At 29.7% G+C, this 26,581-nt stretch overlaps 1 protein-coding gene and 1 pseudogene across 2 annotated transcripts; both read left to right on the top strand.

The window, feature by feature from the left end:
- Positions 1-2,246: 2,246 nt before the first annotated feature.
- LOC114422342 (putative leucine-rich repeat receptor-like protein kinase At2g19210) lies at positions 2,247-13,662 on the top strand. 2 transcript variants are annotated; one of them, XM_028388656.1, is made up of 13 exons: positions 2,247-2,613; positions 3,865-4,423; positions 4,872-5,362; positions 5,576-5,711; positions 6,094-6,165; positions 6,849-6,920; positions 7,023-7,103; positions 8,078-8,214; positions 8,458-8,687; positions 10,908-11,034; positions 12,048-12,110; positions 12,214-12,403; positions 13,029-13,225. In XM_028388656.1, exons 1-13 carry the CDS (start codon positions 2,475-2,477, stop codon positions 13,108-13,110), a joined length of 2,379 nt encoding a protein of 792 aa, XP_028244457.1. In that variant the 5' UTR covers positions 2,247-2,474; the 3' UTR covers positions 13,111-13,225. The 2 variants fall into 2 exon arrangements, with proteins under 2 accessions (XP_028244457.1, XP_028244456.1); XM_028388655.1 differs by having other exon boundaries at positions 2,249-2,613; positions 12,964-13,662.
- A 6,506-nt stretch (positions 13,663-20,168) lies between these two features.
- On the top strand, positions 20,169-26,044 carry LOC114423953 (annotated as a pseudogene).
- The last annotated feature ends 537 nt before the right edge of the window (positions 26,045-26,581 follow it).

Raw genomic sequence — 26,581 nt, 5'->3', positions numbered from 1 at the left:
ATTTTAATTTTTTTAGTCCATCTAATTTAAAAGTGATTGTTTTAGTTCCTATATTTTATATTTTTATTTCCTTTTAATTCTTACCATCCAAATATGAGTACTATTATTAATTAAAATTAACTATAAAAATATTAGTAAGTAATTTGTAACTAATTTATTGTAAAATAATTTGTAATAAAAATAGTTGATAATTTATAACTAATTTGTAACTAATTTGTAACTAATTATTTTTTATATTTTTTGTAGTAAGGATTAAAATTAAAGTTAATTAAAATACAAATTATAAGAACTAAAACGATAACTTTCAAATATAAAAATTAAAAGAATTAAAATACAAATGATATAGACTAAAAATACTACTTTTAAACTACATAGATTACAAAAGAATTAAAATATAAATTATATGGACTAAAAATACCACTTCAAATCATACGAACTAAAAGATACTAATCGTAAAACTATAAGAACCAAATGACTAATTTAACCTTTTAAATATTTTATCAACACCTTCATTTTTTGTATCTCTTTTTTTCTATCACATTATATAACCTATCATATTTATATTATTTTTTTCTCTCTAACCAGGTGTTAACACAATGAGTGTCCATGTAACATGATTGTAAGTAGCTATGACATTACTTCGGTCATTGTAAGCTAGGAATTAAGAGCCGGGTGTAGTTTCAATATTAGAGAAAATTCAATGTACAACTTACTTTTTCTTTTCTCTTATTATATTTCTTCATTTTTTTAGGGTTTTTTAAATAAAATATAAAAAACATTTTTTCCTCATTTTGTGACACATGTTTGGAGAAAAATGTTCCCACACAAATTACGTTAGTGATAAGGACAAGGCTATTGACTTGGTCTTTTGTAAGCTTGTTAACTCGTTGGTAAGTGTATCAAATTTGTCACAAGTAGTAAATTACTCAGAAATCCGAGTGTCGAATCTACAAGGACTTTGTTTGTACTTAGATTAATACAAAGTCAATTTAAAAGCAATAGATAAAGAATTTAAAATAAAGATAAGAAAATATAGTAAACAAGATAAAGATTTAAAGATGAAAATCAAAATAGAAGATAGAGAAGATAAAGTATTTAAATTAAGATACGATAAAGATAAAAGAAAATAAAAGATAAATGATAAGATAAGAAAAGTAAAAGATAAAAATAGAAGATAAAAATAAAATAAAATCAGAATTTGATAAGGTTCGGACCTGGCCTACCTTGTTTGTCTAGGATGTATGAGTTTATGATTTTTTTTTTTTATGAATTTAGGTGATTCTATTCTACCCACATCTGTTTAATTACTTGCCTTTGATTCCTCAGAATGACAAACCTATTTTATTTATCTATCTTTCAAATTTCCTTTGCAAAGACTCAACAAATAAAATGCATGAAGTATAAATTCTAGATGTTTGCAAGAATGCATAGACATAAAATAATCATTCTATGTCTAGCAATTACTTTCCAATGAAATCCTTTCTTTTTGTTCTATTAGAAGTTACCTTCTTCCAAGTGTCTAACCCCTAAATCAATGCATGCATATCCTCTTTAAATCTTATTTAGAAGTTACCCTCTCCCGAACGTTTAACCCCTAACAGAATATAAAGATAAATAATGCAAGATAAAAACAGAAAAGATAATAGAATAGAAAACACATTTGCATTGATAATTAGTGAATACATCATACATCGCTTGACTTTTAGGTCTGTCAGATCTTAACTAGGGTTTAGTCACTCATGGTCATCGAGGACTTTACAATGGATGGGGTATAAGAACTGAGATGGGATAAGAGGAGTGAAAGAAAGAGAGTAAATTAAACCCTAGTAGAGGGGTTATGTGGTGTTTGTCTTTTTCTACTTGACTTGACTCCCTATTTATAGTTGTTGTAGTGGACTTGGGTCTGGTGGTGTAAATCTTTCTTTTTAATATCTTTTGGGTTTGTTTTGCTTTTAATCATATATAAGATTTCAATATACTTGAGACTTCATGATATTTTCATAAATAAGAAAAATATAAATTCTTATCAATTAATACAAAAATAACTATTAGATAAACTTTCAAATATATTTTTAATATATTTTTATTATAAAAATTACTCATATTTAATCGTGATCAAAACTGCAAAAGAATAGGTAGGTGTACAGTTATCGGCTACCTAGTAGATTTGTTAGCTCTGGTAATGCAACCAACGTGACTCATACTCGTATAGGACATGACTGTTAGCGCACGGCAATTTCTGGTCTCTAATGCGAAATCTCTCAGACCAAACGTAATTTGTGGTGTTCCAAACAAACTAAAGCGAAACGTGCGTTGTGAGTAGAAATAATGGTAATCTGGCTTAATTAGTCAAGTCAATAAAGGGGGAAAAAAATTCCAACACAAGTTCTTTACTAAAGTGCAGAGAGCATGAGCTAGCATCTATATATGCTATAATAGACTTAAGGAAAGTGTGTCAGGTCATTGTGTTGTACATGCATACAGATAGTATGAGGAGCGCACTGGTATGGATTTTTACCTTGAACGTTTGCCTTCAAATTTTATTTATTCCTGGTGGTGACTCAAAGCCGCATCCACGTTTCAGAGAGAAAATCACTGAGGATTACAATCCCGGTAAGCCCATAAATTTTATTCCACATATATTAACTAATGCATGGGGCATGTTTAATTTGTTCAAGATTCTCTCAACTACAAATCCACATATGCATGAGAGAAGGAGAGAAAGTATTTATTAGGTAATATTTGGCTGCACATTTTTCATTCTCTTTTTTTATAAACAAAATTGTTCACTCAAAATATATTTAGAAAGCTCACTAAGATCGGTCTAGTGGGAGGATTTTTTTTATAACTAATATAAGTATCTACTGATTTTTGCGATAACTAATCTAATCGAAGGATTTGAATAATTTTTTTTAGGTTTAAGATTTGTTATTAGCAATACACACAAAACCCTCCTTTTTCATGATGAACAAATAATGCAAGTGATCAATTGATATGGTATAATAAAATGGAGTTTTTAGCTTAATATTTTTTTAGGCTAAAATTATCAAATAGTTTCTAATTTATTTTTAAAACTAGTAGTTTAGTTTGTATTATTTTCGTCCCCAAACATTATTTTTTTTACTAATTCACACTATGGATAACTAATTCCACATATATATATATATAAGTTTATTTAACTATTAATAATTTCTTTAAAAAAATTATTAAAATTTAATATAGAGATATAAATAAAATATGGTAGCTAGTTTAAAAGGAATAGATGGTTGAGTGAATTTTTTTTCCTTTTTCTAGATGCAAGATATACTGTGTACTGTATATCTGAATAAATTTTAAGAGTAAAGATGCAGTGAGAGTCTCCCCGTCCAAGTAGTAAATTTTAATTTATTTAGAGTATAAAAATAAATTTTTATTATAAACTTAAACTTTAAAATACATTTTAAAGAAGAAAAAATAAAGTTGAATGAAACATAACTTTTTTGCTTATTTTTCTTTTCTTATCAATATTATCATTTAAATATTTCGGCAGTAATCTTTACAAACAGTATCCATTTAACTCAATTATTTTCAACATTATTTTTATTCTTAACACATCTATATATTATTTTAAAAAATTAAGTAAAATTATTATTAATATTTCAATTGAAAGAAAATTGTACTTATGTATTTATTATTTATTAATGTCTTTAATTACTGTAAGATGTTTTTTGTTGTGCTGTAACTTTACCTACACTCGTTTGACCTACGAGGATATTGTGTTATCATGACTATATATATTTTGCTTACAATTTAGGCTTTAGTGTTTGTGTGGTCTCATCAAATGTTGCATCTAGCTCAATTAGCTAATTAAAAAAAAAATTGTAGGATTTATAAGCATTGACTGTGGAGCAAGTAACGATTACTTGGACGAGGAAACAAGTATCTTTTTTAAGACAGACACAGATTTCATAGAAACGGGAGAAAACTTCTTGACGTCTTCCCAATTTATTCAGACAAATGACCCTGATTTGGGAAGACAGCTACACACACTCAGAAGCTTCCCTGAGGGAAATAGGAACTGTTATACTCTGAAGCCTGAGTATAAGCAAGGTGAACAGAAAAGTTATCTGATTCGGGCAATGTTCGGATATGGAAACTACGATGGAAAAAATCATGCCCCTACGTTCGATCTCTATCTTGGGGTCAACTACTGGATAAATGTTAACACGGCAACAAATTCCTATATTTGGACGGAGATTATTCATGCTCCCACAACAGACACCATACAAGTGTGTCTCGTAAATATTGACACTGGTACACCTTTCATTTCGTCATTAGAGTTACGACCTTTAAGCACTTCCATTTACCAAATCATGTCACAATCATATCTACACCTCAAGGGGCGGTTTGATGTCGGTGGCCCTGTTGTAAACTTTTATAAAAGGTGAACTCTATCTTGTTTCAATAATCTCTACTTATTTTTTTTAACTTAGGAATACTATGGATAGACACCCAAAATCTAGAGTTAACATTTAGTGCTATTGAGACTTTGTTGCATTGTGGAATTAATAAATTAACATTTTTCTATGGAATTAATTAATTGAGACTTTTTGTTGTTTAAGTTAGCTTTTTAAAAATTGTATGTCCAAGTAGATATACAAAAAATGGAAGCTTACGTACGTAAATTAGTTGGCCTGTTAAGAATTGGAAATGTTAAGAGATAAAAGCTTAGGTGATCCGTTTTTGCTACGAGTAATATCTTTGAAAAACAATACCCATATATGCATGTATGATCTTTTATTTATTTACCAATTCTAATTAACAGAGGAACACTTAACAAAGCACAAAAGGTGGTGATATATATTTTAAGGGATCGACAATGTTTCCTATAGGTACAAGGACGATATCTATGATCGCAGGTGGTACTGGCGCGATGTTAAAGATTGGTATAAGATCAATACAACCATAGATGTTAATAAATCTGGCAATGATATTTATCAAGTACCAGCTGAAATCTTGAAAACCGCAGTGCAGTCCTTCAATCGCTCATATGACTTGTACCATGACTATGAAATTGAATGGAATGTTCACTTGAACAAGTATTCCAGATATTATGTCTACTTTCACTTTGCTGAAATTCAAAAGCTTGCTCCAGGGCTCAGAAGGATAATCAACATCACTCTCAATGATGAAAACATACTCTCTGAGCCTATAACTCTCGAATATATGAAGCCTGTCACTATTAGTAACAAAAATGCAACTCAAGGTTTCGTTCGCTTTTCAATTAGAGCAACTGCAGAATCGGATGCTCCCCCAATTCTCAATGCTTTTGAGGTTTATGAATTAATAACAGATCTAAATTCACCAACAGATATTAAAGATGGTATGTACGTATTCCACTTATATATATATATATATATATATATATATATATATATATATATATATATATATATATATATATATATATATATATATATATATATATATATATATATATACCTGTCTATCCTGCTGTTTAACTCACCAGGAAATTTGTTTCCATCAATTTCTCGGCTCTTACACGGTTACGCATAATTGTATTTGGAAACTATAGTTGATGCCATGGAGAACATCAAACGCTACTATGGGATATCCAGAATAGATTGGCAAGGGGACCCATGCGTTCCAGAAATATTCAGATGGAGTGGCCTGGACTGCAGCTACGGCATCAATCCTAGAATCATATCATTGTGAGTGCTGATAATTAATTAAGTTACATTCTTAATTCTTGAAATTTTTAGGAGTATATATATACCGCATTTTTTATCCCAATAATACAAATAAAATATATATTTATCTAAATAATACAAGATAATTATTATTTATACCTATTATAGAAATTACTGTTCATAGGTGCACTTCTCTTTTAATTATTTTTTCCAATTTTATGTTATGAAAAATTATTTTTTATTAAATGTGTTATTTTACAGTTATTGGAGTAAAAAATTTGTATATATACTTACATGTATTTTATGTCTGTCTAAGCTGACATGTGTACGTACCACCATCGCTGCCAACTTTCATTTTCTCAATTAATATCGTTAATTGTATGATTGTATCAATGACAAATAGGAACCTTAGCTCAAGCAAACTAGGAGGGCAGATAGCCGCTTCAGTCTCAGATCTTTCAGAACTACAGTCCCTGTAAGTAGCCACTGAATTATATGTACAGATTTTTCGCATTAAATTACATGCATATGCAGAGTAAATTCTACGTACGCATGCGTTATGTTTTTTGCATCCTAGTCATTTCAAAATTGATTAAAATACTTTTATTTATTTATTTGGCTTAATTGTAAATTTAGTCTTCTTATTTATTTCAAATTTAGTCTTCTTATTTGCACTTAATTAATTTCCAATAAAAGTGCCACGTAACAGTAAAGTTCAATAAATGTACAACATGTGACCGTTAATGTTGACAAATAACACTCAACGTCCAATTTCAAAATTAAAAACTAAAATAATGAGATTGTAAAAAAAATGAGACTAAATTCATAAATTAAATTATTAGGAGATCAAAATCAAAATTTGAGACAGATAGAAGGACTAAATTTATAAATTAAGGCGATTTATTTTAAGTTTAGTTTATGACCGATCATAATCATAAAATTGTCACATAAAAGTGTAACTAAATCTATATTTTTTCCCCATTATAACTATATAAATCTATATACAATTAGTCAATTATTTTAATCAAAGGTTACACAAATAATTAAAAAACACAAACCCATAATAATTAATTCAGTTACTATGTCTACACATATTTTTTGGAACATCACCCGTGGAATTGTTACATGCTATGGTCTTCTCACTTACTCAATTAACAGGGATGTCTCAGATAACAGTTTAAATGGTTTTGTGCCCGAGTCATTATCTCAACTTGAGTACCTGAGGATTTTGTAAGTTGTATTTTGAGCAAAACTATATATTATGTTTTAAGTAATTTTGATATTTTTATTTCTGAGAATATAGAGGATCATATGATTGTCTTTCGATTGAAGAAATATAGGAGGGAATAAGCTATCGGGGTCAATTCCTGCAAAACTAATTGAGAGATCAAAGAATGGGTCACTAATATTAAGGTAAGCTTGTTATGCTTTATCTGGTAATTTGTTGGTTTATGTCATATTTTCTATTTCATTAAATCACATTTAGATTTAATTATTTATTGGTTTCGGACCTGTTTAATTGTTTTGACCTTGTACGTAAAAATTGTAAGTTTTAGTTCCTAAACAAACAAATTTAATGCGCTTTAGTCCCTAGTAATTGTCAGACATTAAATTCATACCAGTTGTTAAACCATTGGAAGAATTTCCATGTAGGATGAGAAAAATAAGATGCAAATGCAAAATATTAAGTAACTAATTTGTTTATGGATTTTCGGCTTTGGCTTGATTATACATTTTTACCACCAAATTAATATGATTTAGCGAATTTTATTACTTGATTCTTACAAATTTATTATAATATTATTCAATTTTCTAGAGTTTTATCATTTCGTTAAGTATCTGTCACATATTAAATAGAACAATGATAAAATTCGAGAAAATGAATAACATGATCCAGATAAAATTTGAAAGAAAAAAAAATTGATGCATGCTAAGATAGTACGAAAAACTATATAAGTGAAAAGAGTCACATATATACTTATAAGGTTTAAAATTATAAAATTTTGGGTGAAAATACGGTATTAGGCTTTAAGATTTAAAATTTAACTGATGTAAAATATCTTTTAAAACTTCTTTAAAATGTTTAAAGTGGAATAATGTTTAAGTCTGCAACTGTTATTGTGTAGTTTATTACCCAGCATGTTCTCTCTAATCGTTTTTTGCTTTTGGCAGGCATAATATTTCGTTATAGCTCGCTTTAGCTTTTGCTTATTTGTTCATTAACTAATCTAATTGAAATACATAAAAAATTTATACGTTTGTCGAATTTAAATGAGAGAGGTCTCAAATGCAAAATCAGAAAATTGATTCAGACCTAATCCATATTAAGTTCTTAATCATTTTTTATTAGTTCAATTAATTACTAAATCACGGAAGTTTTGTGTTAGTGTTGATGGAAATCAAAATCTTTGCACCTCGACTCAATGCCACAAGAGAAACAGGGTTGTAATTCCGTTGGTAGTAACACTTGTGGGAGCCTTCATCCTTTCGGCAGTATCACTATTTGTTTTTAGAAGAGTACAAGGTACGATAACAATTCGTATAATTGATTTGAAGGTATAAAATTGTATGATAAGGCAGGAGTACTTGGCGAAATGTTTACAAATTATTGTTATTATTATTAACTTAAGAGAGAGAACGATAAAGTAATTACGGGAAAGAAAACTTTTGAATAACCTCCTTGTCCTCACTATATATTGTTTAATATGTTCTTACTAACTGAATGTAAAGTAGTAACCAAATAGTATTGTGCTTTCTTCCATATCAGTTGTTGTGAGTATGACGAAGTTGAAGTTTTCCAACAAAATGGAATATGTAGACTCGAAGAAACAAGAGTTCAGCTACTCAGAGGTTCAAAGTATTACGAATAATTTTGAGAGGGTTGTGGGTAAAGGAGGATTTGGAACTGTCTACTATGGTTGCATAGGTGAAACACAAGTAGCCGTGAAGATGCTCTCTCATTCTTCAACTCAAGGTGTTCAGCAATTTCAGACAGAGGTATATATATATAATCCTATTTATAAAACATAATTGTCTAATTCATCATAAAGAAAAGTGATTAATTAAATTAATAATAATAAATATATCTTAATTTTTTTAAACTATCATTTTATCTCTTCTAATTGTTTGTGGTTATAACTTTGATCTTTTTTTCACTATTAAAAAAAGAACTTTTTACGACAGTTAATAAGTGCATTTAACGACGGTTAATAAATGTCATTGTTTAAAATATCATTAAAACGAAACTGATTTTTACGATGATTATTATAACAATCTTTGAATGTAGGAACCTTTCAAAAACGGTTATTAACTAATAATCGTCTTTAAATTCTCTGTTAGTGTTTACATTCAAAGACGGTTATTAGCTAATAACCGTCTTTGAATGCTGTGTTGGAGTTTACATTCAAAGACGGTTATAAGCTAATAACCGTCTTTAAATGTTGTATCAGAGGTGACTTTCAAAGACGATTATTTACTAATAACCGTCTTTGAACGATGTGTCAGAATAGACATCCAAAGATAATTATTAGTTAATAATCATCTTTGAATGAAGTGTCAGAGTTGACTTTCAAAGACGATTATCAGCATTGTACAACACTACAACTAAGCAAAATAAGTAGAGGGAGTTTATAGAGTTCAGAGAAGAAATTTGAAGAGAAAAAAAAAATAATCTAGAGGAAAAAATAAAGAAATCAGTTAGACTGAGTCAATTGGCTAGATAATTTTATAAGTGATATATGTATCAAATTTAATACATTATGTGCCCAAGACAATATTTACTTGACATGCACAAACACTAATAATTAAAGCACAACCTTTAGAAATAAAGGTCAACTTAAAATAGAGGAAACATGAGATTACAGACACAGACAGATTTAGGCATTTGATACGGAGTGGATATAGCAAATGCTTAGATTTAATTTATCTGGACCAAAAGAGTTAAGAAGCAGCCCAATTTATTGAGAACCCACTTAATCTAATTAATCCCAACCAAAAATCAACAACTAACTGAAGCTTACTAACTAATTAGATCAACCCAACTAAGTTTAACAAAATAAACCCAAAAGTAAAAATATCACAAAATAAGAAAATCCCTAATATTTAGCGGGATAAAATTTCCTAAAGCATTAACACGTGTCTTATTAAAACTCAGAAATATTAAGTTAAATAATTTAGTAACAAAAATATGTTTTTTTCTCACAAAAAATAGTTTTAATTCTTAAAATTAGTAAAAATAAATTATTTTAATTCTTATTTTTCACTTCCCTAAGAATTTAAATGAAATTTTCGTAATTTTGAGTATTAAATGAATTGACTTTCGTATTTTTAGAATTTGATATAATATGATGTGCTGCTACTCTTTTAATGATGGTATGGTTTTACTTTATTTGTGATAGCAACCTGGATAATTCTCTTCCAATAAGGAGTGATGACAGGTAAAGCTAAATATAACTGTAGCCAAGAACTTCTTTCAATAATAATAATAATAAAATAAAATAAAATAAAAACTCATACCTGCATTCATTAAGCCAAGACCTATTTTTGACTGATAAATGGCTCTCATGGACAATACAATTTTTTTGTCAATTATTTCTTCAACAAGCCTTTGAGACTTCCGATCATATACCTAATGTCAGAAATAAATAAATATTAAAATACAAGATTGATGGGCAGATAAACCTCTCATTAGCTAATAAAAAATAAAAATAAAAAAAGCTTTTTTTGATTTTCCAAACCATCGATTCTTATTTTACACTTCATTAAATAGAGGAGTTAAAAAAAGGAGTATAAAGTATGTTCAATCACGAGAAAAAAGGGATCATTCAGTCCATTATGAAGATAAACGGTGCAGTTTTAATTCAGGGCTCAAAAAACAATTATCCCTTAGCTTATAGGGGAATAATTACCTCAAGAAGAGCATTTCCTGGATTAGCTTCTCTTAGTTTATTCTACAGTCCAAACACTATTTGTCATGCCAAACAAACAAGAGCAAGAGAAGCTACAACAATCAAGACAAATATAAATAGCAGCTTCTATATACCTGACCTTCAGCAGTCAAATAGAAATAATTAATATAAATAATAATATGGATTTAACTTAAGGATCAACTTCCAATTTGGATTTTATGTATAAATAGAAATTGAAGACTTATTGCTTTTAACCCTCAATATTCTCAAGTCACTTAAGATGATGGCATGGACTCTATCTGATCTGCAGGCAAATATTCTCACAAGAGTACACCATAGATGCTTGACTCCACTTATTGGATATTGCAATGAAGGCACCAGAACAGCACTCATCTATGAATACATGACCAACGGAGACCTAGCTGAGAAGCTATCAGGTTTTAAATATGTTTATATGTAGTGCAAAAGTTTTATTTCATGCGCTTTTTGTAGGGATTAGTGCATATTTAAATTAAGTAATTTTAGCCTTTAAATAAATTGAGTTATTTTAAACTTAATTTTTTTTTCTATTAGAAATTTTTGAGAGATTTTTTTTTTAAAAAATAAAGTAATATTTCTTCTGATTAATAAACTCTAAACAAGCATGCACTAATTAATATTGTGTCCAAAATATTAGTAATTCATTTTATATTCTCCTTTTTGTCCATTATAATTGTCTTCGGTTGACCAAAAATATATATTTTAACCGTAGATATGAATATCCATGTTATAATAACTTAAGCACGGGAGGAAATCCTAACCTAAAAGTATAGGGAAAAAATCTTTTAGCTTAAGTATCATATTAAGCTTTTTATTCTATTTAATATGAGAATCATGACATTGTATGTCACCTCCTTTATTAATAGCTAACTTTCGTGTGACAACTTCATGCTATATATCAACTTGAACCTTATGGTAGCCTAGCTTTTTCCCTAAATGACTTCGGTTACATATCAATATTTTGTATATTTCACTTTAATCTACCCTATATATAGCCTATTTATTGTGTCAAGAAAAAGATAGCCTTTTATAATTCAACTTTTAATGAAAATATCAATTCTTATAACTACTTGATTATAAGAGAAGAATCAAACCAAAAGACTAATCTATTAAATTAGCTAAGAGTGCAAAAGGCTTATAATTTGAGCAGAACATATATATAAATCGTTTTATTCTAATCAAGAGGGACTCATACAATGTGGTAAGAGTATGTTAACTTCTTATAAGTATTTATAGGAGAAAAAAACAATAAACATCACTATAAATTAAAATTAATTTATGTATAAGTTAAAAATTATTTTTTGAAAAAGTTAATTTTAATTTATGAGAAAAATATCTAAACATACTTAAATGTATATTTTGGGGACATACTGGGGATGTTAATACTTTTTTTTCCATCGCTTGGATGCAGGTCAAAGTCAAACATTCTTAGGTTGGGAACAGAGATTTCAAATTGCTTTGGATTCTGCAATAGGTGAGGATAAAGGGAGACACAAAAGAAAAAATAAAATTACCTACTTTAATTCTACTATGCTACACTAAACTTGCATTACTACTACCACTTCAATTATCTGCAGGCTTGGAGTACCTTCATAATGGTTGCAAGCCCCCAATTATTCACAGAGATGTTAAGACTAGAAATATTTTACTCGACGAGAATCTCCGCGCCAAAATATCTGATTTTGGATTGTCAAGAATCTTTTCAGATGATGGTGACACCCATGTATCAACAGCAATTGCAGGCACCCCAGGATACCTTGACCCAGAGTATGTATTGTTCTCATGTCAATTACCATTTTAAATTTAATATATAACAATCCAACTTAATAATATACTTAAGGATAAATCACTCTTTTGCTTCCTGAAAGTTTAACCGTTATTACATGGGTTTCCAAAACTAAGGAAATTATAAATAAATCCCTAAATTGTCAATCATATCTATTTTTTTAAAAAAAATCAATCATATAATCTAAGCCCCTTAATTTAACTAATTAATTAGTGTTGTTTTAGTCTCTAAACATAGGTTAATATTACTACCATCACTTAAGTCATATGTTGTACATTGTCAAAAAAAGAAGTTATATGTTGTATGTAACAAATGGACTACTTGATTGAGACAGTTCTAAAGATTTTTTATTTATTTTTAATTTAGTTAGTTTCAAAAACTAAGTGATAACACCTAACACTTTTAAAGGTGAATAGGTGTTTTTCTCTGCATTTTGTTATACAAGATTGTTACTTGAAGGAATCAGAAGTGTATAAATTCTTACGAAATTAGAAAAGAACTTATAAGTGGTTGTTGTGCTTATTATCAACTTGTCATACAGATACAACACAACAAACAGGTTGAATGAAAAAAGTGACGTGTATAGTTTTGGGATTGTTCTTCTAGAGATAATCACGGGGAGGACAGTCATACTCAAAGCCCAGGTGAGAACTCACATAATCAAATGGGTAAGTTCCATGCTGGCTGATGATGGTGAAATTGATGGTGTTGTGGATACAAGGTTACAAGGAGAATATGACAGTGAGGCTGCAAGGAAAGTAATAGATGTTGCAATGGCCTGTGTTGCTCCGAGTTCTGTTAATAGGCCAACAATGAATCAAGTGGTCATGGAACTAAAACAATGTTTCCCCGTGGGGAAACTTGGGACTACGTCCACTGGATCCAGTGAAATTGTCTCTGCGGGTGAAATTAGCGGACTTAGTTCTCTAGCCAGGTAAAAAAAGGATTAAAAATTTGAAAGAAATGTATGCATTTCTATTCCTTGTTGCATTTAAGATACTTTTTACACGAACAAGGGAAATGGTGAACATATGCTATCGGTTTTTGTTGTATTGTAGAATTGGCTTGTGTGTTTATGGGTCTTTAATTTATTAGTTTTACATATGTTTGAGAAGGGAGTTTTCATTGTAATCCCAACTAATTATTCATAGAGGAGGATGCTAGTACACTTATCTGCATATCCAAGTTTGGAATGTTTGACAGTCAGTAATAACAGCTTTAACTATATTCTTGAGAGACATATCTAGCTTAGAATTTGTATGTAATTGATCATCTTGGTCGGAATTTATGGAAATTTTGTGGTCCTACTCCAATTGCATTTGCTTGTTTTTGTGTCCTTCTTGAAGCGATGGACAAGCACCAATGGAGTGATCTGGATCGATTCAAATCCCACAAACTCTAGATGGTTCCGTTTGGTTCATAGCAAACTGTTGAAAAACAAGAGGTTAGTGTTGGTTCTTTGTATAAGTTCTGTTACTCTTAAACCCACAAGATAAAAAAATAAGAAAACACAGCAAACAAGCACAACAAAGCAAGACCCAAAGATTTACGTGGTTCGACAATGTGCCTACATCCACAGGAAAGTGCAACTCCTCATCATCACATTGATCATAAAATTACAAGTTTAATACAAGTAGCAACTAGTTTTGATCTTTCTTGGTTTCTCTTTTCAAAACCTCTCTCAATCACCTAGCTCACTACCTCCTTTAAGAACTCTCTGAATTTCCTGCAACTCCTCTATTTTGCAGCCTCCAAAAACGCTCTCTCAGCATTACATGATCAAGAGTATATATACACTCTAAAAGCTAGTCCTAGGAACAAAGGCTATACTTTGGTGCCAAAACCAATTCAATTATAATAATTGAAAATAGTTATGACAACACCACTTTAAAGCCTTCTCACTTGTGTCAATTGTGATTTTGAGTCACACACCACAAATTTTCACCTTGACTCCAAATCAGCAAGTGTCTACCTTGTGATTCAGAGTTGCACTCCTACCAATTTGCTTTAGGCATCTTCAAAATTTATCAAGTCCAGGTAGTGTTTGAACTTGACACTAGAGAGGGACTTTGTGAACATATTAGCCGGGTTTTCTTCTGTTGAAACCTTCTCCACCTTCACCTTCTTGTTAACTCGTTGGAAAGTGTACCAAATTTGTCACAAGTAGTAAAGTACTCGGAAGTCCGAGTGTCGAATCCACAGAAACTTTGTTTGTACTTAGATTAATACAAACCCCATTTTACAAGCAAGAGATAAGCAATTTAAAATAAAAGATAAAGAAAGATAATAGATAAGATAAATATTTGAAGATAAAATAGAAGATAGAAAAAGAGATAAAAGATTTAAATTACAAGATGATAAATAAAAAATAGAAGATAAAAAAAGATAAGATAAGAAAAGTAAAAGATAAGATAAATAAAAGATTAAGATAAAGATAAGAAAAGATAAGATAAGAAAAAGAAAAGATAAGTGATACTGTTGGGACTTGACCTGCCTTGTTTGCCTAGGATGTATGAGTTTATGATTTTTCTTTATTAATCTAGGTGATTCTATTCTACCCACATCTGTTCAATTACTTACCCCTGATTCCTTAGGATGACAAGCCTATTTTATTTATCTATCTTCCAATTTCCTTTACAAAGACTCAACAAATAAAATGCATGAAGTATGATCTAGATGTTTGCAAGAATGCATGGACATAAAATAATCATTCTATTCCTAGCAATGATTTTCTTATGAAATCCTTTCTTTTTGTTCTATTAGAAGTTACCTTCTTTTGAAGGTGTAACCCCTATCCCCAATGTATGCATACCTTCTTTTTAAATCTTATTTAGAAGTTACCATCTTCCGAACGTCTAACCCCTAACAGAATATAAAGAATGAATAATGCAAGATAAAACCAGAAAAGATAATAAAATAGAAAACACCTTTACATTGATAAATAGTGAGTACATCATACATCGCTTGCCTTTTAGGCCTGTCAGACCCTAACTAGGGGTTTAGCCACTCATGGTCATTGAGGGCTTTACAATGGATGGGGTATAAGAATTGATAGGGTAAGAGGTGTGAAAGAAAGAAAGGAAGTAAATGATAATTGTTGGAGTGGACTTGTGTCTGATGCTAAAAATCTTCCTTTTTGATATTTTTGATATCTTTTGGATTTGTTTTTCTTGTAATCATATCTTCTTAAGATTTCTTGATATTTTAGATATTTTCTCTATCTTTTTCTCTTTTAATGTCTCATTTTCATATCTGCAAGTCATAAATAAGAAAACTATCAAATATTAATATTTAAGCCAAAGATAATTGCTAAATAAATATTTTTAAAGATATTTTTAATATATTTTTATTATTAAAATAACTCATATTTAGCAGTTATCACTTCTCAGATTCAATCATATCTCTGATGAAGTGTAGTTTCACATTTATGTGCTTTGTCCTTTCATGGTACATTTGGTGATTTGCTAAGTGAATGACACTTTGACTGTCACAGTGAATTGTGACACAAGCTTGTGCTATTCCAAGTTCATTAATCATACCTTTAAGCCAGATTGCTCCCTTCACTCCTTCAACTAGAGCCATGTATTCTGCTTCAGTAGTTGAAAGAGCAACAACTGATTGTTGATTTGCTTTTCAACTAATTGTTGTACCAAACTAAGTAAACACATATCCAGTTAAGGACTTTCTTGTATCTACATTTCTTGCAAAATCTGCATCTATATAGCATGTGATTGCTGCCTCATATGCTATCTTCTTATACCTTAATCCAGCTTTCAAAGATCCATTTAGATACCTTAGTGTCCACTTCACTAAGGTATCTAAATGTGTACTGCCAGGATCTCCCATGAATCTGCTTATAATACTTACAACATGAGCTAAATATGTAACTTTTAGATAATTAACACAATGCTCTAACTATCTAAACAAAATAATTAATGTCCCTATATATAATACTAAAATTTTTAATGTATATTTAGTGTACATGTAAATTTACATAATAAATTTTGTAACAATTAATTTTTGATCTAATAATTAATTGATTTACACATATAATTTTTTATCAAACCTATCATTTTTAAAACCTGTAATTAAGTCACAACAACTATAAACTTTGCAAGAGAGGCTTTTCTTATTGTATTATATTTTAACTATAACTAGATTTCAAACATGTGTGATTCACGGGTTCGTTCAAATTATAATTTTTATCTTTATACTTTGTATTATTTGTATTTATTATTATATTTTTAAATATATATATAAAAATAAAATTAACAATTTTAAAATATTAAGTATCATATTGAATATATCTATATTAAAACTGAGTAGAATCATTAATTAAATTTTTAATTAAGCAGATATTATCTTGAAAATATTTAGTTTATTAAAGTTTATCATGAATTGTATTTTCTCCAAAATATAAATTTTTAAATCTTTACAATAATCATAAAAAATGTATAAATTCGAAAACAAAATAGTAAGTGTAAATTTATAATTATTTGAATTTTTTAGTATTCATTTTTTTTATTATTGCGAACAATGTTTTCATGCACTTGATTTTTTGTGTTTATAAAAATTAATTTCTAAATTTTATCCTTATAAAATTATAATTTATTTTAAAATAACATTTTTTTTTATCATTTTGAAGATATTTTTTTATAGTTTATCTATGAAATTTATTTTAAATTATTACTTTTTAACTAAATATATATAAATAAGATTTGATTTGATTTAATCAGAAGATAATTTATTACATATGATTGATTGATAGAATATTAGATTAGATATGTATTTTATGTAAGGTAACATTTAAATGAGTTATCTTTATCTTTATATCAATAAATTTTGGAAAAAAATCCTTATACATTTGAGTGGAAAATTTTTAGATAATTTATTTCGTCAAAACATTATTTAATATGTAAATTATCATCCAACTCAATTATATGTCAGAATTGATCTTAATAAAATAAAATTTTGATGAATAATTTATGTTAAGAAAAGAAATCATTCAAAGTTATTGCTTTTGTGCACTTCGGTTGTTGCTTTCTGCACTTTCATTATTGTTTATGCAATTTTCGTTGCATTCTTAAAAGCATGTTCTGAAATATAATGAGAAATGCAGGAAATAATAGTGAAAATGCAAAAAGTTTTTCCAGGCACATGAAGCTATAAAACTCCTTACATGGTAATAGTCCAAGAAAGAATTGAACTTGTTCGGTATTTGTAAAGTCCTAGTCGCTTAGGAGTTAAGACCAAGAGTCATATAAATATTCTAGTCTCTCAACCTAATCAGACACATTTTATAAGGATAAAATCGTGACGGTCATTCAAGTACCTAAGTAGATAATAATTCAAATATGAAGACCTCAACGTTATTTATGGATTTGAGGTTGAAACAAGACCCATTATCAATCTATTGTAGGCTTTCCTTAATGTATTTCAATTATAATTAATTACTCTTTTCTATAAATTTTTAGGATATTTAAATATATTATTTTAGAAAATTATATATATATATATATATATATATATATATATATATATATATATATATATATATATCTTATTTGGTTTAGTCTACTATCTTATATATATTTTCAGTGACCGAAAAATTATGACATCATTGGGCACCATGTAGCAACCGAAACAACGAATGATATTAATTTGTGGAATAATAATTAAAAGTAATTAAATTTAAATTTAACGGTCGAATTTGCCACATCCTTTTCGGTCGCTGTATTAGTCCCAGTAGGAAAAGCAATCAAACCCCCCGAGGCCATCGAATACTGGAACCACAGAGTCTTATACCAACATCCATCAACCACCACAAAGTTTGCTCCTGGCGCACCCAACCACAGGTCTCCTCCGACATCCTTTTTTTCTGCGGCTGATTCACCTCTCGAAACCGACACGACCCACCCGCGTAAGCCCGTCAACCGTGTTATCCAAGTTAGGAGTGACAAATGGAATAATAAGATCAATCCTAACTTGTATGCTAATGGATTAGATCAAAATAATTTATTAATTTATTTTAATTCATTAAAAATCATTTAATAAATCTGATCCATTTGATAAAAAAATCCACCAATTAATACTATTTTTATGGATATCCATTCAATCCATCCACAAAAATTTTAAAATTTAATTGTTTTTAGTTTAAAAATTTAAAACATAATTAGTTTGACTCACCTTGATTGAGACTATTTTTTTTTATATTAGTTGAGATTATTTTTTGGCCGATGTCGATCAATAATATTTTTTGTCTGACATCAACTAAATTTTTTTGGTTGACATTGACTTTAGTTGTTTTTTGTCGATTTCTGCCAAGAACATTTTTTGGTTGAGGTTAATTAGGTTTTTTTTGTCAATGTCAATCAATGATATTTTTTGGTGGATATTAGTTAGATTTTTTTTTGAAGACGTTGGTCAAGATTATTTTTGGACTGATGTTAGCTAGGTTTGTTTTTGCCAACATCAATCATAATTTTTTTTGCTAGCATAAACTATGATTTTTTTTATTGACGTTAGTTGATGCTATTCTTTGTCAACATCAGCCTTGACTATTTTTTTGGCGGCATTTGTCATGACTTTTTTTGTTTTTGTTGACTAAGGTTTTCTTGGTCAACGTCAGCTAAGACTAATTTTTTGCAGACATGAACCAATGATATTTTTGGCAAACATCAGCCACTGACATCAATTGGGATTTTTTTGGTTTACATCAACCAATGCTATTTTTGATTGACATAGGCTAGTATTTTTCATTCAATTGATAGTTGAGACAATTTTTTGGATGATGTCAACTAGGTTTTTTACGATGTCAATCAGTGATATTTTTTAGTTGACGCCAGACAAAAAATAACCCCAACTAATGTTGATCAAAAACCCTAGTTGATGTCAATAATAAAAAAGCCTCATTTGATATCAACGAAAAAAAACCTTGTTAATATCAACAAAAAAATAATCATGATCGATGTCGACCAAAAGCCCTAATCAACACCGGCCAAAAAATGGCCACGAAAGACATCAACTGAAATAAAATCCTAACTCATGTTGATAAAAAATAGTCTCAACCAATGTTAGCTGAAAAAATGTCATCAACTGACGTTGGGCAAAGAAACTCTAGAAAACATTGACCAAAAAATTGTCCCGACCAAAGTCAACAAAGAAAACCCTAACCGATATCATCTAAAAATAGCATCAATTGACATTGGCTAAAAAACATCTTCAGCTGAAGTTAACCAAAAAAACTTTAAACAGCATCAACCAAAAAATAACCTTAACCAAAGTAGACAAAATAAAATCCTAATCGACATTGTTGAAAAATAACATCAATGCCAGCTAAAAAAAACATTTTCAGCTAATGTTTATAGAAAAATAACTTCACTCGACGTGAGTTGAAAATAGTCTCAATCATTATCAGGCAAAAAATATTATTGGTCATTCTCACTGAGCGTGTCATATTCTTTAATATTTTATGTGTATAATAAAAACTGTTTTTGCCTGTTTATAAAGTCCTTGATTTGGTCAAAGAAGAAAGCTATGTTTTTAAATATAATCTATCTTATTCCAAAGAAATTAACTAAATGATGAATGAACCACGCGTATACTGCACTCCAGTCTTAGACAAAGTCCTTAAAAGCTTTATAAAACACAGGGTTGTAGGACTTATAGAGAAATGGCTAAACATTTTGTGTTAGCAATCTATCAATTGTGTTTGACTCTTGCAGCTTTAATTCATGCCCAGGATCAATGCAATCAGGTTTGGTCCTTAGTTTCATCTAGTACTCTCCCTTTAATTCTTTGGATTAACATCTTAATTATTATATATACTTTCTATTTTTTATTTTCTTCACTGACTATGCAGTATCTCTTTTTCAGGCTTCATTAGCATTGACTGTGGACTCATGGATGAAACAAGCTACAAAGATGAAACTACTGGTATTCACTTCAATTCAGATGGCAAAATGCCACGGATACAGGTATAAGCCAAAGCTTACCGTCTGAATACAAGGTCAATTCCTTAGAGAAACAGTTTTGGAATGTTAGAAGCTTCCCTGAAGGCACAAGGAACTGCTACACCTTGTATCTTCTTCCTCGAGTAAATAGCAATAAATGTCTCGTAAGGGCAAGATTCATGTATGGAAACTATGATGGGAAAGATTCCCTGCCAAAATTTGATTTGTACCTTGGACCCAATTGGTGGAACTCTGTGGAGTTTGAAAATGCTTCTAGTGTGACAACCAAGGAAATTGTCCAAGTTGCCACCTCAGATTATATTCAAATTTGCCTTGTTAACACAAATAATGGGACACCCTTCATATCAATCTTGGAGATCAGAGTTCTCAATGATGGTACCTATGTATCTGAGTCAATACAGCTCCTGGAACGGTTTGATATAGGCTTACAAGAGGGTCAAAATGTCAAGTAACTAATGATTTAAAATCATAGCTAGATATTAGATCTGCCAAATTAGCGTAGAACAAAATACACTTGGCTCAATGTATCTGAAAAAAAATGCACTTGGCTCAAATAATGGTGCGTTGACTGAAATTTGCTTTAATTACTTTTATTTTGGATAACACTAAAAGTTTCACATTTTTTTATTTTAAAATTTTTCATCATAACTTATATCATAAAAAAGAAAGCCAATTAAAAAAATAGATAGGTGAAACCATAAAGCAAGATAAACTTAACTTGGAACAATTCAATGATAATTAAGTATTTGTTTATCAAATTGTGAATGTAACTTTTACCTACTTATTTTTCAAAAAGAGTATTTTAATTAACAAGTTACAATTTAAATATATTTTAAAGAAAGTGAAGTTATATTTCACTAAAAATATTCTCTTTCTAAAGAATAAGAGAATGTACCTTAGTAAACTATAGTATTTTCCAACATAAACGTGCTCTTTAAAAAAAATTAGCAAATCATAATTTTAATTTAATTGCTTAAAATATACATGCAGTTTGAGTAATTTGCTAAAATACTTTTATCTGCCAAACAAGAGTACATGAACAAATTGCACTCCGAAGTATCCAGGTTATGAAAATATTATACGATATTGTTACATCATTCTTCTTCCTATATAAGCGTAATTTTTTTGTCAAATAGTATTTCATTTATATATGTGTACGTTATGCGTCGACTCATTTTAACTATCTTTCACTTCCTTTTGATTTTAGGTACCCCGATGATATATATGATCGAATTTGGAGACCCTACAATCCAAATGGCTGGAAACAGATAAGTACTTCCCTTTCTGTGGCTAATGGAGGACCTTTCTCTTATGGGGTACCCTCGATATATTGTCCTTAAAACAGCAACAACAACAGAAAATGCGAGTGATAATTTGGAATTTTCCTACCAGCTAATAAGTAGTGGTGCCATCACATTTTATGTGTACATGTACTTTGCCGAGATAGAGAAGCTTCTAACTAATCAAACTAGAGAATTCGATGTTTATGTGAATGGGGGGCTCCTTCAGAAAAACGCCAGTGTACCTTTCCTGGGTCACGGTACTTTGATGTATTTATCCCCTGAACCTGAAACCAATATACAAATTTGGATGAACAGAACAAATGAATCAACTATGTCCCCTATTCTAAATGGAATTGAGGTTTATGGAAGGAAGACCCTCGATCTACCAGAAACAGATCAAAATGCATGATGGTACTTACATATCCTTTATTTTTTGTTATATATTGGCTATTTAAACATATTCTTATTGTCTCAGAACTCAAGTTTGTGGGATTCTAAGCATCCCAACAAAAAAAATAAAAAATCCTAATTACAATAGTTTTAAAAAAAAACATATATTCTCAGTATCATATAATACACGAGAGACTCTAACTAGGTGCCTCTTCAAGTTTAGTTACAATAAAGATTATCCAACAAAGAATAATTAGAATAAATATTTGAGATCAATTGATGGTTTTAATGTAGTTTATTTAATTAGTATTGGCATGCAAAATTCATAAGGTAGGCAATATATATAGTCCGTCCCATTTCTAATCCATGTAATTTTAGTTTTCTATAAACAAAAATTATGATTTTGATATTTATTTAATAATTTTAGTTATTGCCCGGCCTGTTATATATGAATGATGTGACAATCATTTATTGGAGAAGACACGAGAAGGGTTAAGAATATACTTAATTAATTTATAACATAGTTTAATCTTTTAGATCAGTTAAAATATTTTAAAAATAACAAAATTGATACAGAAAAAAATTATTAAATATGATGAGATCTATAACTTTTTGTATTTTTAATTAATATAAAAATAAATGTTTCATAAAAATATTTCAGAAAATATGCTTCAAACTTTTTGATCTCTTATGACATTTTCTAAACAATAAAGACTAAAATAAATAGAAAACACAATTAAAATTGGAAAACAAAACTGTAAATATCAAACTACAAATATGTTTAAGTGCTCTTGTTTTATTACTTTTCTATTCATGTTGAGTAGAGAAAGAATTAACCATATTCTTCAACTTCTTATAACTTGTCTTTCTAATATTATGATGTATATGCATGCTACTAATTACTTTTATATATATATATATATATATAGTTGGTGCCATCATGCAAATAAAGTCAACGTACGGCATCAAGCAAAAATGGCAAGGAGATCCTTGTAGCCCTAAAGACTTACATATGGAAGGGTGTCAACTGCAGCTACAATGGACACAACCAACCTAGAATCACATCTTTGTACGTTGGTCTGCCACAAATTAAGCCCTGTATCAACAACTCATCAATTATATATATCCATTTGAGTACTAGTTTTAACTTAATTTGTGATCAATCAAATTTTCAGGAACCTGTCCTCTGGTGGGTTGACCGGAAACATAGTTCTGGCCATATCCAAACAGAAATTAATACAATATTTGTAAGCATATATATATATATATATATATATATATATATATATATATATATATATATATATATATATAAATCTTTTATACACAAGGATTGCTAGTTTCTCATGCATTAATTCCTCACTAATTGAGTCACTTCATCTTCAATTTGCAGGGATTTGTCGAATAACAGTTTAACTGGTTCTATACCTGATTCATTATCTGAACTCAAGTCCCTGAGGATTTTGTAAGTCATATAATATATTGAGCATGATTAAATTGGTGGATATTTTCGTTTTGTTTTGAGAATATAGAAAATCATATGATTGTCTTTCACTGCAGAAATATAGGAGGGAATAAGCTATCAGGCTCAATTCCTGCAACACTCTCTGAGAGAACAAGGAATGGGTCGCTGCTTATATTAAGGTATGCATGCTTTATCTATTAAGCTATGCTTTAGTTTTATCTATTAATATATCGATCTATGTCACATATTATGCATTCTTGTAATTAGTTTTGGTAAAACTTAAGAGAAAAGTTAATAGAAGGAGGTGAAATAATTAATTAAACAGTTCACACGTCAAATATATTATTAAAAATTAAAATGACAAAAATCTTAAAATGGTAAGAATAAAATTGAAAAATAAGTACAAACTTATAAATTAACTAAAATAAAATAATTCATAATTTAATTATAAGTTAGCGAAATAAATTTGTTTATTAAACAGTAAACACTTTCATTTGGTCAGCTTCTTATATCTTGACATGTAGAGCACCCATTTAATAAATTTTTTAAGTTTACATTTTTTTATATTGTTGTATATATGCAAGTGTTGGTGGAAATCCGCATCTTTGCATCTCAAGTCCATGCCACAACCACGAGGAATAAGATAGTAATTCCGTTGTTAGTAACAGCTCTTGCAGCCCTCATCCTTTCAACAACGCTATCGTTTATTTTTAGAAGAAGACTACAAGGTATATATATATATATATATATATATATCAACTCCTCACCTTGATTTTGAAACGTTGAAATTCCATCATGAGGGAAGTGCTGGTTAAGCAGTTATAAATATACACATTAGAGGCATTAACGAATCTTTATCATAAGAAAAAATACATATATATTATCCACAGATTTTTTCATTCATAAGTTGAGTTGTTTCAACAAAATTGTGAGCGTGGACTCGAAGAAACAAGAGTTCAGCTACTCGGAGGTTCAAAGTATTACGAATAATTTTGAGAGGATTGTGGGTAAAGGAGGATTTGGAACTGTCTACTATGGTTGCATAGGTGAAACACAAGTAGCAGTCAAGATGCTCTCTCCCTCAACTCAAGGGTATCAGCAATTTCTGACAGAGGTATTAATTAATGATAGTAATTGTAATTGCTTTTAAGTACCCTCATTAATATTTTCAAGGAACTTAAGATGAATAGGAATATTGACTCTGATCTGCAGGCAAAAATTCTGACAAGAGTACACCATAGATGCTTGACTCCACTCATTGGATATTGCAATGAAGGCACCGGAACAGCACTCATCTATGAATACATGACCAACGGAGACTTAGCTGAGCAACTATCAGGTTTCAAATATGTCTTACATAAACATGCATGACCAATTAACTCTCAATATATAAAAGCATCAATTGTTATAACTTAAGCACAAGACAGAATCAATCCCAAAAACTAGTCCATTAAGTAAGAGTGAAATAGCCTTATAATGAAGTTATAACTCAAGTAGAACATTAAGCCATACAACTTAAGTAGAACATGAAGCCTTATAAATAACTTAAATTGGGGTCAAGATTTCCGTTGCTAACATTCTTTCCCATGGCCTTGGATGCAGGTGAAAGTCAAACGTTGATAGGTTGGGAACAGAGACTTCAAATTGCTCTAGATTCTGCTGTAGGTGAGGATTACGGAAGATTACAAAATAAAATTACCTACCTTAATTATGTTATGCAACAAAGTTGAACACTAGAACTTAAAGTTACTAGCACTTTAATTATATATCTGCAGGCTTAGAGTACCTTCACAATGGTTGCAAGCCCCCAATTGTTCACAGAGATGTTAAGACTAGAAACATTTTACTCAACGAAAATCGCCACGGTAAAATATCTGATTTTGGATTGTCAAGGATCTTTTCAGAGAAGGTGACACCCATGTATCAACAGTAATTGCAGGCACCCCAGGATACCTTGACCCTGAGTATGTTCTCATGTCAATTACCATTTCAAATTTAGTATATAATTAATTACTAACTTAATAATACATTATATATTATACAACATTGTCATTAAAATATTATATGAAAAAAAAAAGTTATATATAAGAGGTTGTTGGGCTTGTCGGGCAGATACTACATAACAAATAGGTTGAATGAAAAAGTGACGTGTTTAGTTTTGGAGTTGTTCTGCTAGAGATAATCACGGGGAGGGCAGCAATAATGAAAACCCATGAGAAAACTCACATAATTAAATGGGTAGGTTCCATGCTGTTGGCTGATGATGGTGAAATTGATGGTGTTGTGGATACAAGGTTACAAGGAGAATATGACAGTGAGGCTGCAAGGAAAGTAGTAGATGTTGCAATGGCCTGTGTAGCTCCGAGTTCTGTTAATAGGCCAACAATGAATCAAGTGGTCATAGAATTAAAACAATGTTTATGCAAGGCAAAAACTGAGAATACTTCCACTGGATCCATTGAACTTGTCTCTGTGGGTGCAATTAGTGGAGTTAGTTCTCTAGCGAGATAAAAGGATTAAAAATTTGAAAGAAATGTATGCATTTCTATTCCTTGTTGCATTTAAGATACTTTTACACGGACAAGGGAAATTGTGAACATGTGCTGACGGTTTTGGTTGTATTGATTATTATTGAAGTAGTTGGTTTGTGTGCTTGTGGATCTTTTGTTTGTTTTACGAATGATTGAAAGGGTATTCTCAATATTGTAATTCCAACTTATTCATAGAGGCCAGATGCATGCTAGCTAGTTCACTCATGTCTTCCTAAGTTTTTAATGTTTGACGTACGTGATTTACTTTTTGAATTGTTAATTAAGAGTTTGTAATTGTAAGTTTTGTGGCACAAAAAATATAATAAACAAAGGAGAAGAGAAACAATACCTATGCGGAGGAAATAGAATGATTTCATTCCGAATCAAATTGTTCTCGGCAGCAATATAATAAATAGCAAAAGAGAAACTAATTACATAACAAGATTTCAGCAAAACAAAAAAATAAAACTGACTTGCTCTTAAAGTATAGGAACCACTTATTGACTAGACTAATCCA

This window comes from Glycine soja, chromosome 8 (genome assembly GCF_004193775.1).
Source record: "Glycine soja cultivar W05 chromosome 8, ASM419377v2, whole genome shotgun sequence".
Classification (NCBI taxonomy): domain Eukaryota; kingdom Viridiplantae; phylum Streptophyta; class Magnoliopsida; order Fabales; family Fabaceae; genus Glycine; species Glycine soja.
Note: the sequence above shows the minus strand (reverse complement) of the source record. Positions and strands in the feature narration are given on the sequence as shown.

What these genes read in the sequence shown, in the direction of transcription:
- LOC114422342 (XM_028388655.1), top strand. Translation starts at nt 2,475, where the DNA reads ATGCATACAGATAGTATGAGGAGCGCACTGGTATGGATTTTTACCTTG. An exon ending in CTTGAGTACCTGAGGATTTT is followed by an intron (nt 6,921 to 7,022) that starts GTAAGTTGTATT and finishes TTTCGATTGAAG; the next exon opens with AAATATAGGAGGGAATAAGC. An exon ending in AATGGGTCACTAATATTAAG is followed by an intron (nt 7,104 to 8,077) that starts GTAAGCTTGTTA and finishes GTTTTGTGTTAG; the next exon opens with TGTTGATGGAAATCAAAATC.